Source organism: Cetorhinus maximus, chromosome 11 (assembly GCF_964194155.1).
Source record: "Cetorhinus maximus chromosome 11, sCetMax3.hap1.1, whole genome shotgun sequence".
NCBI lineage: Eukaryota > Metazoa > Chordata > Chondrichthyes > Lamniformes > Cetorhinidae > Cetorhinus > Cetorhinus maximus.
The window spans coordinates 84,027,649-84,045,407 of NC_135889.1; the positions used below are offsets into that span (position 1 = coordinate 84,027,649).

A 17,759-nucleotide genomic window follows, 5' to 3' on the forward strand; every position below is an offset into this window, starting at 1 on the left:
CAAAAGGAAAAGTCTGCAATAGGGTGGAAGGCAGGAAAGATTTAATGACAGAAGGGATGATAGTGTAAAGCAAAAGGAGATAGCAGGGCAGTAAAGAAACAAAAATGGTCTAGAGGGAATGTAAATGGCAATAGCAGGATCAGTACCAAAAGCTGCTGTCCGAAAAAAAATGGGAATGATGGTTATGATCTGAAACCATTGGACTCAGCGTTGAGTCCGAAAGACTGTAATTTGCCTCATCGAAAGACAAGATGCTGCTCCTGGAGCTTATGTTGAGTTTTATTGTAACAGTATAGAAGGCTGAAAGCAGAGAGGGCAGAATAGGAGTGAAGCAGACAATTAAAATGGCAGATAGCTGGAAGCTCAAGGGACACTTGCAGTCTGAGCAGAGGTGTTCCACAAAGTGATCATCTAATCTGTGTTTGATATGTCCAGTGTAAATGAAGCCACATCATGAGCATAGAATACAGTATACTAAATTAAATGGAGCAGTAAACCACCATTTCACATGCAAAGAGTTTTTGGGGCCCTGCACAGTACCCTGAAGATAAAAGACAGGTGTTGCATCTCCTGTGCTTGCATGGGAAGATGGGAAGATGGCAAGGACAGGGGAGGGGTATTATGGTTAATTGAAGAGCATATGAGGTTATTGTGGAACCTCAGAATTCTGAAAGGGAAGGAGAGGGGAAGATCTGTTTGTTGGTGGCATCATGCTGGAGCTGGCAGAAATGTTGCAAGATGATCTTTTGAATGTGGCATCTGGGGGTTGGAGGGTGAGGATGTGGAACCCTATCATGGTTCTGAGACAGAGGGGATGGGGTTAAAGCAGAGGTATGGAAAATAGGATGGTCGAGGACCCTGTCCCCTTGTCCAATCTCTTTCCACCTATATCTGTGATTCTTTCAACGCCCTCTAACACTTATAACAGTTTCCAGGTCCTAACCATCTGCTTTTCACAATGAATATTCAATCCCTCTACAATTGCATTCCTACCAGGCCAACCCAAGGGCTGTCCACTTTTTCCATGAATGGAGATCCACTAGTCCCCATCCACCACCCTCCTAGGCCTGACTGAACTTGTTCTTATATTCAATGATTTCTTGCTTGACTCCATTCACTTCCTCCAAATAAAGAATGTTGTTATGAGAACCTATCTAAATCCTAGCTATGCTTGCCTTTTCAGGGCATATGTGGAACATTCTTTGTTTCAGTTCCTCCCTCAGGTCTTTTCTCTGTGCATTGATGATTGTATTGGTACCAGTTCCTGATCTCCTCCCAAAATGGACTGCAGCGATTCAAGAAGTCAGCTCACCACCACCTTCTCAAGGGCAATTAGGGACAGGCAATAAATGCTAAATCCCAAGAATGAATGAAAAAATGATTGGAAAATTTCTTCAACTTTCCTTCCAATTTCTACCTTTCTTTTGCCTTAGTCTATCTTTGGGGATAGACAATCAAATAATTTATCCAATTAGCCTATCAACTCTCTTAGCTGCCTTGACAATACTTTCTCCCACCTCACTTTCCTCAGCTGAAGATTCCGGTCCGCTATGTGGTCAGGTTCTTTGGCCTTGACCGTTTGGGAATAGATAAAGGTGAATCAAACTGTATTAATACAGGGTGTTGATGGAAAGTGTGTGCCTTTCCCTTGAATAAAGTAAATTTAAATTGTGCTCTGATGAAGGGGCCTTGTGTGGTTGTAATTGTTCTTAAACTACCCATTAAAAATATAGATGTTACATTAGGAAATTATATAGTGGGAAATGTTGTTTTTCCACAATCTGGGATAGCATGTCACAATTCAGGAATGGTCCCTGGAGGTAAAAACTCCTCACTTATCTGTGAGCCAGTTAAGAAACAAACTGGTAAGGTAACTAAAATGCAGGACTTTAGAGATTGCCAGAACACCTAAAATAAAATGGCAGTTCAGAAGGTTGCCCATGTTTGTTTAATACAGTCAGAATAGAAAAGATGGAGCCATAAAACAGCAGGTGCATTTACTTAGCTGGAGAACTGGAGATGTGATGTCAACACTGTTTACAAAGAAGTGTAGTCCAGTGAGATGTTTTGCTTTGCCAGTCATAGCTAAAAGCATTCAGTGAACCTTGAAAGGCTACATCATCATGGAGATGGGTGGAGCTTAAGAAGGTTCTCTAGTCTCAACTTATTTGTGTGTTTGCTGGGAAAGGGGGTTAGTTACAGTTTGGATCTTGTGTGGTTTGCAGCTCACAGAGAACCCTGGGAGCCCTTAGTAGGCTCCTGGCAGTTAGGGCTCAGAGAAGTACTGGGAGCCATTTATATAGCTCAATGCAGCCAGGAGACTGGAGTTCAGAGAAACCCAGGAGCAGTGCCAGCTTAGTGAAGCTAGCAATCTATGAAAGAGTTGGAAGTGTGCTGGTAATTCAAGTCAGGAATGCAGCTTTGCGAATCCTGTGGAATGCAGGAGAAGAGACTGAGCCATCATGAGGTGAGCAGTCATTGAGGCAGTCCGATTCGGAGTAGCTTTTGAAGAAATTCAGAGGCTGAATCTTCAAATGTGAAGAGTTAAAATCCCTCATGAGGGACACAGAGTTTTAACAAGAAATTGTGACTCATATTGGTCCTTGATATCTGGCTGGGTTGCTGAGAAATCCATGGGATCTATCTTGATCACATCTGCCCTTTAATGTGCAGGGTGGTGTGTTAAACCACAGCTTGCCTTTTAATTTATATCTACCTTGTGTTAATTGTGAATTTTAGGGTATAATATAGGTATTGTAGATTGTTTTACTTTGCTGACTTTGTATACTAAAGTTTATGTTGTTTGTTTAAAACTGTGGAGTCTTTTGTCTTTATCCCCTTTTATTCCTACTGGTCAAGAAGGTAAGAGCCCATGGGATCCAGGGCAATTTGGCAAATTGGATCCAAAATTGGCTTAGTAGCAGGAGGCAGAGGTGATGGTCGAAAACTGTTTTTGTGACTGGAAGCCTGTGTCCAATGGCGTACTGCAGGGCTTGGTGCTGGATTCCTTGCTGTTTGTAGTGTACATTAATGATCTAGACAAGAACGTAGGAGGTATGATCAGTAAGTTCGCAGATGACATGAAAATTGGTGATGTGATAAATAGCAAGGAGGAAAGCCTTAGACTACATGATATAGACAGACTGGTCAGATGGGCAGAACAGTGGCAAATGGAACTTAATCCTGAAAAGTGTGAGGTGATGCATTTGGGAGGACTAACAAGGCAAGGGAGTACACGATGAATGGTAGGACCCTAGGAAGTACGGAGGATCAGAGGGACCTTGATGTGCATGTCCATAGATCCTTGAAGGCAGCAGGACAGGTAGATAAGGTGGTTAAGAAGGCATGTGGGATACGTGTCTTTATTAATTGAGGCATTGAATACAAGGTCAGGGAGATTATGATGGAATTGTATAAAGTGTTAGTTAGGACACATCTGGAGTACTTTGTGCAGTTCTGGTCGCCATACTATAGGAAGGATGTGATTGCACTAGAGAGGGTTCAGAGGAGATTCACCAGGATGTTGCCTGGGCTGGACATTTCAGCTATGAAGAGAGATTGGATAGGCTAGGGTTGTTTTCCTTGGAGCAGAGAAGGCTGAGGGGGTACCTGATTGAGATATACAAAATTATGAGGGGCATAGATAGGGTAGATAGGAAGAAACTTTTCCCCTTAGTGGAAGGGTCAATAACCAGAGGGCATGGATTTAAGGTAAGGGGCAGAAGGTTTAGAGGAGATTTGAGGAAAAATCTTTTCACCCAGAGGGTGAGGGTATCTGGAACTCAATGCCTGAAAGGGTGGTAGATGTGGGAACCCTCACAGCATTTCAGAAGTATTTAGATGAACATGTGAAACACCATCGCATACGAGGCTACGGGCCAAGAGCTGGAAAATGGGATTAGAGTAGACAGAGGCTTGATGACTGGCGTGGACACAATGGGCTAAAGGGCTCTTTCCATGCTGTAAACTCTATGACACTAGTGGGTAACTGGGATTTCAAACTTAGTCTACATTAAACAACAAAGTTACTGGTCATAAACCAGGTCGTTACACTATGCAAATACAGTGAGTTTCTTTTACTGAATTCCAGGTTCTTACATCTTGGAATCTGATTCAGACTAACCACGAACCTACACTTAAACATCTATCAATCCTAGAATGTACAGAAACCAAAAAAAGAAACATGCAAAAAGAAACAGTCTAAAAATGCACACAATGGGAAACTAAGACCAGCTGCCTGTTCAAAATCAACCCTACCACAGAGTGAGAATCCGTGAATTGTTCATTGTTGTGTTTACCAAGACCAGCTGGGAAGAGGTTTATCAGCCTTCTTTTATGTCATAAAATGGAGTGGCTTATAAAAGCAGAGAAAAAAACCACTGAGAGGAGTATTCACCCCTGTGATTTCAGCAAAACACGTCAGGAATTTTGGGTGCTAAAGTATGCTGCATGGCTGGCCATTCAAGCAGTTTTTCCTTCTCGATGCTCCCTCTGGGACCAATACTTCCCCACATGCTATATCTACCTTCAACTTCCTGAGATGAGGTGACTAGCCGTGGAAGCAACTGTCAATGTCCAGATGGAGCAGAACCACTTTGCTGCGGTCCCATCTTTCTCCAGACAGTCAGAAATACTTATTTGCTGAAAGCCTCAGCCTCAGCTAAAATCTTCATTGGAAGACATCATTCCAATCTTCTGCCACTTTAAGTTGCTCGTTGGATTTTCTGGAGCTGCAGTGGCATCTCTCTTCTCCCCTTAGTAGCACTGGCAGGGTCTCACTTCACAGGAAGGATCCTGCTGACAGCTCTAACCAAGTAAAAGAGGATTGGGTTGAAGCAGGGACAGAGGAGAGGGTGGGAGTATTGTCCTCTTGGAACTTCACCAAAAAACAAAATCTGTGTTTTCACAGGCCAACCAATTTAATTATAATTATAACGTCACTATCAGCAATTTAAAAGGCCAAGGCTGGAGTCTGCTCAGCCTCTTAACTAAAGCAGGTAGCATGGGAAGCATAATGACAGCCTTGTTTTGTCAGAGGGGTGAAAAAAAAACAAATGTGAAAGAAAATGAATGCGACAAAGTCAAACATAAAGAGAAAAAGGGGAGGCATAAACTGGAGAAATAAAAACTTCTTACTGAGTGACAGAGAAATTCTACGTATGCTTATTTTACAAGTAATCTCCAAAACGATATAGATGGGTTGGTGGAGTGGACGGTAAAGTGGCAGATGGATTTTAACATAGGGAAGTGTGAGGTCATACATTTAGGGAGGTCAAACAGTTACAGGGATTACAAAATAAATGGGAATATACTAAGAGGGGTAGATGAAGTGAGAGATCTTGGCGTACAAGTACACAGGTCCCTGAAGGCAGCAGTTCAAGTAGACAAGGTTGTAAAGAAGGCATACGGAATGCTCTCCTTCATTGGCAGAGGTATAGAATATAAAAGTAAGGATATAATGTTGGAATTATATAAAATACTGGTGAGGCCACAACTGGAGTATTGTGTGCAGTTCTGGTCACCACATTACAGGAAGGACGTAATAGCTCTGGAGAGAGTGCGGAGGAGGTTTACAAGAATGTTGCCAGGGTTAGAAAAGTGTAGCCAAGAGGAGAGATTGGATAGGTTGGGGTTATTTTCCTTAGAACAAAGAAGACTGAGAGGTGACTTGATTGAGGTGTACAAAATTATGAGGGGAATAGATAGAGTGGACAGGATAAAATTGTTTCCCTTGATGGAGAATTCTAGAACCAGGGGACATAGATTCAAGATAAGTGGCAAAAGGTGTTGGGGGGACATGAGGAAGAACTTTTTTACGCAGAGGGTAGTCTGGAATTCGCTGCCTGAGTTTGTTGTAGAGGCGGAAACTTTAAACTCTTTTAAAAAGTACCTGGATCTGCACCTTAAGTGCTGTAAGCTGCAGGGCTATGGGCCGGGTGCAGGAAGGTGGGATTAGAAAGGGCACCTGGGTGTCCTTGGGCTGGCATGGACAAGATGGGCCAAATAGCCTCCATCTGTGCTGTAACTTTTCTATGGTTCTATGGTTCTAATGCATATGATACCTACTTCCTGTAAGTGCAATATTTTGTCATGACTTTTACAGTCACTTTGTTCATTGATTTGAAGTAAAACAGAATTTGACATGTTCAGGACCTTCGATGTGCACTCTGCATTACATGGCATAACGTATTTGCTATTATAATATTTCAGACTAACGCCTTGTAAGCAACAAAAGGAAGAATTCCAATTAATTCTTTGCCTGCATTATTATCAGCATTTTATGAGTGCCACTGACTGGGGCACACAGCATAACATGTGCAGTAAAGATCGATCTTTCTCTCATGATTTTAGCCACAAACAGAGCCAGGATTTATCAAACTACACACTATACTGCTGCTGACAAATGTATTTTCTTACCAGGGTCCAGGTGTGTGAAAGTGCCAATAACAAAATCCATTGTAGAGATAGCCAGCAAGGCCAATAGCAACAGCTGAAACCGAATGATCCATTTGACTCCTGCTAGGTTAATTCCCAGTAATCCCAACAGCACAGCAATTGAAATTCCCCGGACTGCCCAGATGTTACTGAGGTTCAACAAGTCAGCAATGGATTCAGCAAAGCCAGTGATAAACATAGCACCTGCAACACACTGAAAGAGAGCATTATTTTAACTTTGTCATCAGAAGTACATCTTATTAACATTGTTTGCTGGCTTTTATGATGAGCAGTAGTCTACTAAAGCAAATAGCGTGCTAATCCTCGACCTTTTTCATTCCTAGTTATTAATCAAGACATTCTATTACTTTAAAGGTGCTATATAAGTATAAGTTGATGTTGTTATTAATGTGTGAGCTTGAAGTTACAAAGTGTATAAGGTGTCTGAAACGCGATGTGCACAGAGTACACCTGGAAGGAGCAGGTCTGAACCGTGCTCATTTCTTTGGATTGCCAGGGTATCCCTTTCGGAAGGTATGGATCCCCTCTGGAATTTGCTTTAAACTTGTCTTAACTGCCTCAGAATTGGCAAAAACTCAATTCAAACCATCTTGCTTTGACCCAAGGATGTAGGAGGGTGGGGCTGCTGGACTCACAGGGCAGTTTTTTTTGTCCCTACTGACTCGTGTACCCAGGTGCCAGGAAGAATTTGAGAAGGGCGCATAGCACTTCGTGCAAAGGAAGATACAAGATGGGCACGGGACCCTCGCACATAAGCGCCATAGAAGCAAGTGAATATTCACAGTCAGAAGCCAGAGGGAGGGCAAGTCAGAAGGAAGAGGGTGCCATGCACACCTGGAAGGAAGAAGAGGAGCGGCAGGACAACCAGGTAATACCCTGTAGGAAGGGTGCATAGGCCTAGGACATCATACCTCAATGTGACGGAGAAGCAGTGCTGAAGGCGACAGAGGCTAAGCTGTGAGGAGGTGACAGACATATGTCACATGGTTCAGCAACAACTCGAGCTGCAATCCATTGACCTCCATGCCCTGCCAGTGGCTGTAAAGGTAACCGTCACTTCTGTGCCTCAGGCTCTTTACAAGTCTCAGCAGGAGACCTGTCTGGTATATCTCAGTTCCCAGTCAGTAGCACACAGCTGTATTAAGGCTGTAACTAATGCCCTGTATGCTTGTGTGGGGATCACAGTAATTTTGTAGATTTGGTATCTCAGATGCAGAGAGCCACTGCCTTTGCCCAATTCACAAGCTTCCCTCTGGTGCAGGGTGTTATTGATTGCGCCCATGTTGCTATCATGGTTCCAACTCATAATTCAGACACCTTCATCAACCAAAAGTCCTTCCACTCACTCAATTTACAGGTGGCTTGTGACCACAGCAGGATCTTCCTTCAAGCACGTGCAAGATTCTTTGGCAGCTGCCATGACTCCTTCATACTAAGGAGTTCCCAACTTCCTTAGCTATTTCAGCCACTCTTGCCTTGGTTGCCTTCTAGGGAACAAGGGCCACCCTGAAAGAACCTGGTTAATGACCCCATTTAGGACCCCTCAAACTGAGGCAGAGCGCAACTCCAACAGCAGCTGTGCCATCACAAAGAATACAATCGAACAGGGAATTGGTATTTTTTAAATGTGCTTTAGGTGCCTCAATCGCTCAGCTAGAGCCCTGCAGTATGCCCCAGCAGGGGTTTCAAGAAGAGCAGTAGCTTGCTGCAAGTTGCACAACATTGTGCAGTTGAGGGACATACAAATCGATGACAACGACACAATAAGCGGAGCTTCAACCTCTGAGGAGGAGGGGGATGAAGAAGATGAAGAGGAGGAGGAAGCCCTGTCCATTCTGATGTTTCCCAAATGGAGGAGGATGAGGAGGCTGCCAATGACCGAGCAGCTGGGAGACATGGCCATGGAACCCAGGGCTGATTCTATGCAGGAGGGGATCACTGCCAGACATGACCATGTGCAAAATCGATTCACATAAAGTCCTCCTATCTCACAATTGCCATCAGCCAGTCCCTGGTGAGCAACTTCTGAGTAAAGAACCTTTTACATTAATGCCGCAATTACTCAGGGAAATGCCCATCCCCCACAAAGGAGAGAATCAACATCAGTGAGTTTGACTCAGTTACAATAAAATAGCTGAAACCGTCACCATCATAAGCATGGGCCTCAACATATTACAAACGCACATGGTAAAAGGTCCTTCACAATCTGGTCCCCTCACATAAACATTAGTGCCTGTAAATGAGGCACCAATGCTGCCACCTTATCCATAATCAAACCATGCCCACAATGCTGAAAATGACATGACTTAAGACTTTATACCCTTTACATTCTGATGGAATTGTGTGTGCCAACGAACATGCAAATAAGGCATATTGCACAAGGTGAGCCCACAACTGTGCAATAACAATTCCTTGAAAAACTTGCACACCATCCATTCCGGCCAATGGTCCAGTTTCTGAAGTGGGCACCATATTCAATATTCCAGGCTTCCATAAACCTTTGCTACCCTCACAAAGCACATCCTCTGCCAACAGCCATGCAAATGCTGCTAATGTAGTGGGAACGGCAGATGAACAATATTCCCTGGAGCATTTATGGCATGTCGAGCTGCAATGCCTACACCTAGGCCAATGTATGGCAGTGCTGTGCAGATGAATGCCTTACTCCCAGCATGCATGCTTGAGATGCACCCGCTTCCCAACATCTCCTTGTGCTGTCTGATCACATAGCCTCCCTTAAAGTCAAGTTTGGATGGACAATGAAAGATGCATGGAGCATCTCAGTGCTTGAGCCTTTGAACACTGGATCCTTGTGATAGACGACAGAAGGTAGAAGCCCTCCAGTGCCTCACAAATATGGTCACACCCTTGTTCCTGAAGATTTGACCTCAAGACGGACCTCAGTATACCACCTTCATTATCACTGGTAAGAACGCCCTTCCTAATGTTACCATTCTTTTGGAGTTCTGTAATGTACAAACACACAGTGAGTTATTTACAAGTGTATGTAAATATATTCAAAAAGTGCTCAAATGTTATATATGCAGTGTGAAAAGTGTAACCCTGGTGAACCCATTAGTGGTCTAGGCAAGACAGCACCCTGTGCTCTCACACACTCCTATGAAATGTCCCCCCCCCCCACCTGGTGTTGCCTCGGAAGAGGTAAAGGAAAGCTGCTCATTGCTCAGTCTATAGGGCAACAGGGAGCCTGGTGGCCAGCCTTGTCGTGCAGGCACCTATTGGGGACGCCCTTCAGACTGTGGCCTCTGCACAGGCAGCTGCGGTCACTGGCACATGTGGAGCAGACGATGACTCTGGCAGAGGGGCTGGGGAGGAGGAAGATGAAGAATGAGGGTGCTGGGAAGCTCTCGTTACCTTCACCCTCTTCAGTGATCTACATCATCCTGGGTTGGCCTTCAGGTAGGGTTGATGGGGCTGGCTGCTGGTGCGCAGCAACCAGCAACCATTCCAGCAACCGCTGTGCCAACTATGGGGCTGTCCTGTTAAAGGTATGCAACTCCTCATATATTACATGGAAGTCAGTGCTCATAATCTGAGCAGACTGATCCAGGCTACTGAGGGAGGCTTGCGCCCTTTTGTGGCCAAGACGCTGCTTGTGCATCCACTTCGAGTCCTGCTGTTTCTCTATGAGAGTTGCCAATTTCTCATGGTCGGAGCTCATGCAGTTGAGCCCCCGGGACAATGTGGAGCTCATGATGGTGATGGACTCCTCCATTCACAGTCAAGAGCTCCCACTGCCTTAGGGAACTCCACCAGATGTTCACACATCTGCTGCTGATTGTCCAAATATTGTGTCCCAAATGGGGATTCCTGAGGCTCCATGTTTCTGCCCACTGGGGCAGCATCATGATTTCCATCCCTCCGCCAAGGGGAGACTGACTCTGACATCTCCTCCTGCACTCTGGTGTACTAACTTTCACCCTGTGACACCAACTCTACACATGCACTACGTCTCTCCAAAGTGCTTGTATCTGAGCTGACAGTATGAGCTATTATGATGTGATGCTGCCTCCTCCTGATGACCAAGAGATGATCTGGCCCAAGGGGGTGAAGGTGCAGAGCTGGAATCTGTGTGAGCCATGAAATTTAGGTATAGCCCTTCTCATGATGAGATCACGCTCTGATGCACACCACTGCCATAACTGTGCCCACGCTGTCCAATGCAACACCCTCCTTTCGCTCCCTCTCATGCCAATGTCCCCTTGTGCTCAGTGAAGTGACAGCATGACCTCCACATTACCACCATGTTCCAAGGTGCATTTACCACCACCTTTATTCACCATCACCAACAGAAAGCTGCTCAGAAACATTGGCAATCTCCATAGCCGTTGTTCAACCAAGTGAATTGTTCTCAGCCAGGCTGACCCACCCCCAGTCTGGGCCATCGCCTTAGCGTCCTTCACCCTTTTTGACTGCAATGACAATATGATTTCATGTTAGCCTGATATATGGTGCATGCAGGAATATTTCTCTTCACTGTGTCTGTGCATCACAGTGCTCATTCACATGTATTCTGTGCGCACCTGCATGAGAAGCTTACACATACAATCCTCATTGCTGAAGCAGAGGCATGTACCAAGTCTCACTCTTAAGCAGCAAATGTGACCCTTCCCTTGGAGCTCCATGTGGATGAGCCAAGCCACTCACCTTGCCATAATACAGCAGGTCATTGAACCTTTTCCTGCACTGAATCCATGAGCGCTGATGGTTTCCTGCTGTGCTTACCACAGCTGCTATTTGAATGCAGACCTTCTTGGTTGTTGCAGGTGGGTTATGCCAGCCAGCAGGCTGGTCTTCTCCTCCAGACTGCTTCCACCAAAAGGTCCTGATCAGAAAAGCGTGGGGCAGCTGGACTCATCCTCTCCCCACATCTCCTCTGTGTGACATTCTATCAATAAAAATGTAAGGCAAAAAGCATTGTGAGCCATTCAGATTACAATGCTCTCATTCACTTTTATATGCTCACATGCCGTAACCATTTTCACTATACCATCAATGATTACTAGGAAGGTTTGGTGGAGAAAATGGCTCTGCACAAATACTTGGTGCCATGTACGTTTCAGCTGTGACTCCAAAGCAAGCTGTGCCCTACGATTACTGACAGTCCTACTGGTTTACTCCCCCTTAAGTCACATTGTTATTCCATGCCAGTGTGCAGATCTGAGGGGTCTGGTCGAGGCTCAGCTGTGTAGACGATTCCTGATAGATGGGTGGCAAGAGGGCAAGTGGATGGGATAATGACCATGGCACTGTTCACCAATCAGAGTCCACTTGCCAATCAAACAGCACATTCTTCTCATACAGTATATGTTGTTTCCCCTGACGTTGGTATTTTCTTGCAAATTGTCCTGATGAGTGCAAGACGAAAAGCTTTGACAAAAAATCTCTTTTTTCAGCAATGTTTTTCATTCATCCACTGAGTCTTGGCAACTAACTACCTGGCTGCAGAATATCTGTACCAGGTAGTGGTGGCAAAACGATGCCATATCCATGACTGTGTCTTGTGGTCCACTCCATGGTTTCAGTGCTCCAGCACAGTACATTGTGAATAGACAGCAACAATGACATTTTTTTCTCAGGGAAAGCCCATGATGGGCCATCTGTTCCAGTATAAGCTAACAGTTGGACAACATTTACAGACTTCTCACTCATCTGACAAGTCACTGATGTCTCCTCCGAGGTATAGGGACTTCACCATGGATGACCAAACTCTCAAATTGGGCCTGAGGGCCCGCATTTTATCTGTACCCAAGTCACCCAACCCATGCCGGGCTTGCCCCCAACCACTCCCTATTTCTGGGGTTGCCGGCCCCACTCCTAATATAGCCCATCTCCCCTGCCCCCCACCACCTCCAGACCTAAAATCTGACGTTCAGTTTTTAGAAGTCGGGTTCAGGGAACTAGGACTTCTCCTGACCGTGCGCACCAGACACGCGGATGAAAATCTAGTATCAGAAAGCCAAGGATTGCTTTATATGTTCTACATTAGCATTATGCTCCAAAGCCTCCCCGTTACTACAATCAGTTGGCAGCTTGGGCTGGTAAAGTTAACTTCAGTTACATGAATAGTTTGGAGAAACTGTGGTTGTCCTTCTTAGAGAAGGAGGAGAGGAGATTTGATAGCACTGTTCAAAATGATGAGTGGTCTAGGCAGAGTAGATAGAGAGAAATTATTCCCATTTGGGAAGGATTGAGAACAAAGGACACAGGCCTCAAAAATCATTGGCAAAAGAACCAAAGGCGATATGAGGAAAAGCATTTTTTTAAACAAAGTAAATAGTCATGATCTGGAATGCGCTGCCTGAAAAGGTGGTGGATGCAGATTCAATGGTGGCATTCAAAACAGAATTCATGTGAAGGGAAAACATTTTGTAGAACTACAGGGAAAGGGTGGGGGAATGAAACTAGCTAAATTTCACTTGCATGAGAACTGGCATGTGCTCGCTGAACTGAGTGTCCCTTTCTGTTCCATAATTCTAAGGTTGGTCACAAAGAAAAATGGAAGAAAATCCTTTTATTGTTGGTTTATTAATTCAATGCTGCAACTCAGCTATCAGCTCTCAGCTGTGAGTTAAAGCTATAAATCATAGTGATTATCCTACTCGTTTCCTGTTAAAGTTCAATTGTTCATTTCATATAATTAAAAAAACAGACTGGTTTCAGATTAAAATGTCAAATCCTTTGATCTATACAACATAACCGCTGACACAAAAATATAGGTACAAAACAAAGACCTTGTATTTTTTTTTGAACAGAAATAAGCTAAGATAAATATTAAAACAAAACCTTGGCTCAGATTTTCGCCCTCGGGTTAAGAGCACAGGGTCAGGATATTTTCCAGCTCCACCAAACCGACCCAGGAAAAAGAGATCCAGAAGATCGTATTTTCATTCATGGGGGTTGGACAGGATTAGAAGTCAGACACATTGCCCCAGAATGAGTGAGGAGGCTGCTGGGTGCAAAAACTGGCTGGGCGGAAGGCCTGTCTCTATATTCCGTAAATGGTTAAAATAAAACGCCCCCCAGCCCTCACCCATTCCCACACACTCCGCATGCCAACATATGCCACCTCATGCCCCCACCCATTCCCCCTAGCTCCTCATACCACCAAGCACCTTATGTCCCTCTGCACACCCCCATAGCCCCTCATACCCCCATGCCACCCTATGCCCCACCACCCACCACTATGGCCCCTCATACACTCTATGCCAACCTATGCTGTGCACACCCCCATGGCTCTTTATATCCCCTTCGTGCCAACTCATGCCAGCCTATGTCCCCCACCCACCACCCTTTTCTCTTAAACCCCCTCCATGCCCACTCACCTAGTATCCACCATGGGCAAACCTCAGGAGCCTTGCCGGCATAGAATAAAGTTATGTGTCAATTGATGACGTCAGTATTAAAAAAAATTCTCATTGTTAAAAGAAATCAATACATTGAAATTCCTTCAACTAATCTCTTATGAAAACAAACATTTCTACTCTATAATCACTTGGAGCTGTCAATCACACCCTTGTGATAATGTTAGGTTGTAAAATCAGTCATGCAGCATAAATCCTATAATGATAACCCTCAGGCTTATGTCAACAGAGTAAAATAACACCCACTGTTTTTTTTAAACTCCACACTTTAAAAAAAAATTTAAAGCCCAGCAGAGTTAAATCCCTTGGCAGCTTTGACAGTTCCAATGAGTGTTAACAATTCTTTTGTAGCTTGACAGTTCTTTGGCAGCTTGACAGTTCCAATGAGTTAATTTTAACAACCCACCCAAAGGATACCTAACCTACCCTAAATGGTGCCTTACCTTTCCCAAAGGTGTCCCCGGAACCAGATCCAAAAGGGTACCTTACCTCTCCAAAAGGGTACCCTGACTATCCAAACGAATCCACCGGGTTCAGACCTGCTCCCAATCTACTCTACACACTTCTGCACACCTACCTCACCAAAATCACAGGAGTAGAAGCAGCTGCTGATTTATATGGGCAGCAGCCTCCAGGAACCATGGATTTTTTTTTTTATTCATTCATGGGATGTAGGCTTCGCTAGCTGGGCCAGCATTTATTGCCCAATTCTAGTTGCCCTTGGGAAGATGGTGGTAAGCTGCCTTCTTGAACCGCTACAGGCCATGTGGTGTAGATACACCCACAGTGCTGTTAGGAAGGGAGTTCCAGGATTTTGATCCAGCGACAGTGAAGGAACAGTGATATATTTCCAAGTCAGGACGGTGAGAGACTTGGAGGGGAACTTCCAGGCGGCGGTGTTCCCATCTATCTGCTACCCGTGTCCTTCTAGATGGTAGTGGTTGTGGGTTTTGAAGGTGCTGTCTAAGGAGCCTTGGTGAATTCCTGCAGTGCATCTTGCATATGGTACATACTGCCGCTACTGTGTGTCGGTGGTGGAGGGAGTGAATGTTTTTGGATGTGATGCCAATCAAGTGGGCTGCTTTGTCTTGGACGGTGTCAAGCTCCTTGAGTGTTGTGGGAGCTGCACTCATCCAGGCAAGTGGGAATCATTCCATCATGCTCCTGACTTGTGCCTTGTAGATGATGGACAGGCTTTGGGGAGTCAGGAGGTGAGTTACTCGTTGCATTATTCCTAGCCTCTGACCTGCTCTTGTAGCCACAGTATATATATGGCTAGTCCAGTTCAGTTTCTGGTCAATGGCAACCCCCCAGGGTGTTGATAGTGGGAGATTCAGTGATGGTAATGCTATTGAATGTCAAGGGGCGATGGTTGGATTCTCTCTTGTTGGAGATGGTCATTGCCTGATACTTGTGTGGCACGAATGTTACTTGCCACTTGTCAGCCCAAGCCTGGATATTGTCAAGGTCTTGCTGCATTTGAACATGGACTGCTTTGTAGGTGGGGGGAATGGGGATGGGTTGTAAATTTACAATCCGTCCCCAATCCCCCCACCTACGAAAATGGTAGAAGCCAGAAACAGGATGGGACTTCCGGATTCCGGCCTCTGCTGGCATTTTCGCGCAAAACAATTCAGGCCTTTGTTAGGAAGGTAGCATTACATGTACCTTCTAAAGTAGTTTCACTGCAAATAAACTTGCAGATGGTCCAGCAGTTGCTGTTGGATTTTCCAACTATGATTTGAATCACTATATTGGCAGAGAATTCCTGTTTGAATAATCCTCTTGCACAAAGGATGTGCCATAAGTGGACTTTAATGTACCCAGCTGTTAAGTGGTTGCTAGCATTGCTGGGAGTTCAATAGCAAACCTGCGTAAATGACCAGATACCATCTACAGGATTTGCACACAGAATGAGGCAGTTTACTTGAAGGCTGACTCCAGTATGATCCAGATAGGCAACCTTCATGTTGTAACATATTATAAATTTCCACTTCCTTTTCTGCACCTTTTGTTTCATTTTTTAAATCTTGTACCTCACTTCAATTCAATTTGTCTAGCCAGCAGCTGCTAAATTCAAATCCACAACTGGTCCAGAATTGCTCCAGGCACATCCCCAAATCCCAGATTGATCACTGCCATCATTTTGTAATATTGGGAGCCACTACTTCTGTGAAAAAGAAGTGAAAGGTTGAGACACCATTCCCATAGAATTCAGTGATTTGATGGTCAAATTCAATTTCACATTTTTCATAGAATTGCCATAAAATCTCAGAACAGAGGCAAGCAGAGGCAAAGAATTCTAAAATGGTTCATAAAAACCACAATCCAAAGTGTTGATTACCTGTCCAAATACGTAGAGAAATCCAAAAGTTCCTCCTACTCGACCTCCCAGAACTGTAGAAAGCATAGAATATACTCCACCATTTCCAAGACTGCACCTCTCCCACACGCCAATTCCAGATAAAACTGTCACCAGAGCAACCAAGACAACCAGGGTCACCATAAACATTCCCAGTAGGACACCTGTATTTCCCTAAGATTGAAAAACTACAATAGTCAGTAATTTGATATCATTCAGAGATCTCATGATAAAGTGAAGCATACCTCAGCAATAGATATATATTAACTTTGTTAAAATCACATGAACATTCCTCTGGAACTATGGGTAGCATCTCTCTTTAGATGTAGAATCATTGGCTTGCAGACAAACAATTCTCTTCAAAGACAATATAGAAAATCTAACCCATTGGTCAGTCATGTACCTGTGCTGAGAGGTAGTTGGCAGGAATGCAAATGCAGGTACCTCATTTCTAAAGATCAGCCATGATTGAATTGAATCATGGAACAGGCTCGAGGAGCTGAATGGCCTACTTCCTATGTTCTTAATGTACAGTGAGCAGTGATAACTTTGGTAGACCTCATGAGCACTGCACCCCGCGTAAATCATAGGTATGAAAAGATATTTATTCTTGTTTCTAAAAATGCAGCAAACAGGCATCACAATAATTATAGGGAAAATAATACTTATAGGCCAGAATCTTCGGGTCAGCGAGTGGGGGCGGGGCCCGCTCGCCAATGCATAAAATGACACGTGGTGACATCAGGTGTGCGTCCCAATGTCACCATGTGTCACTCAGATCTTGGGTTCGGTGGGCGCGTACTGGAGTTGGCTGTGCGCCCGCCGAACTGTCAAAGGCCTATTAAGGCCATTTAAACAGCAATTAAACTAATTAACTGAGCTAAAATAAAAGCAAAAAACTGTGGATGCTGGAAATCCAAAACAAAAATAAAAATACCTGGGAAAACTCAGCAGGTCCGACAGCATCTGCGGAGAGGAACACAGTTAACTTTTCGAGTCCATATGACTCTTCAACAGAACTAAGGAAAAATAGAAAAGAGGTGAAAAAGAAGCTGGTTTAAGAGGGGGTGGGACAGGTAGAGCTGGATAGAGGGCCAGTCCTGAGCTGCCCATCCAACCTTAAGGTTGGCGGGCAGATGTAGAGCCCAGGCGGCCTTTACATTTATCATGAAACCTCATCCACGGGCGGGATGGGGTTTCATGAAGGTTTTTAAACTTTAATAAAAATTTTTAATAAAGTTCATAGACATGTCCCAGCTCATGTGACACTGTCACATGAGGGGACATGCCTTAAAAATTGTTTTTTCTTTATTAAAATTTTCCAAAATCAAACTGATTTCCCTGAGGCATGGAGCTGCCTCAGGGAGATTTCTGCGCACTTTCGCACACGAAAGAGTGCAGGCCCCAACTCAGCCTATTCTCCCGCCCGCCCACGTAAAATGGCTGCGTGCAGCCGATCGTGGGCGGCAATCGGCTACGCGTCCACCCGTGCCCGCACCCGCTCAACCCCACCGACGGGGAGAAAATTCTCCCCACAGTCTGCCGTAATTTGGTGT

General features: G+C 44.6%; 1 protein-coding gene across 7 annotated transcripts in view; it reads right to left on the reverse strand.

Annotated features, from left to right (window-relative positions):
* The window catches only part of slc12a8 (solute carrier family 12 member 8), a 160,919-nt gene that overhangs the window by 100,136 nt on the left and 43,024 nt on the right, over positions 1 to 17,759 (reverse strand). For all 7 annotated transcript variants that reach the window (XM_078552362.1, XM_078552361.1, XM_078552359.1 and 4 more), the window contains 2 exons: positions 16,186 to 16,377; positions 6,418 to 6,649 (listed from right to left, as the gene is read on the reverse strand). In XM_078552362.1, the coding sequence (XP_078408488.1) occupies positions 6,418 to 6,649; positions 16,186 to 16,377 (424 nt within the window). The remainder of the gene's footprint in view (positions 1 to 6,417; positions 6,650 to 16,185; positions 16,378 to 17,759) is intronic.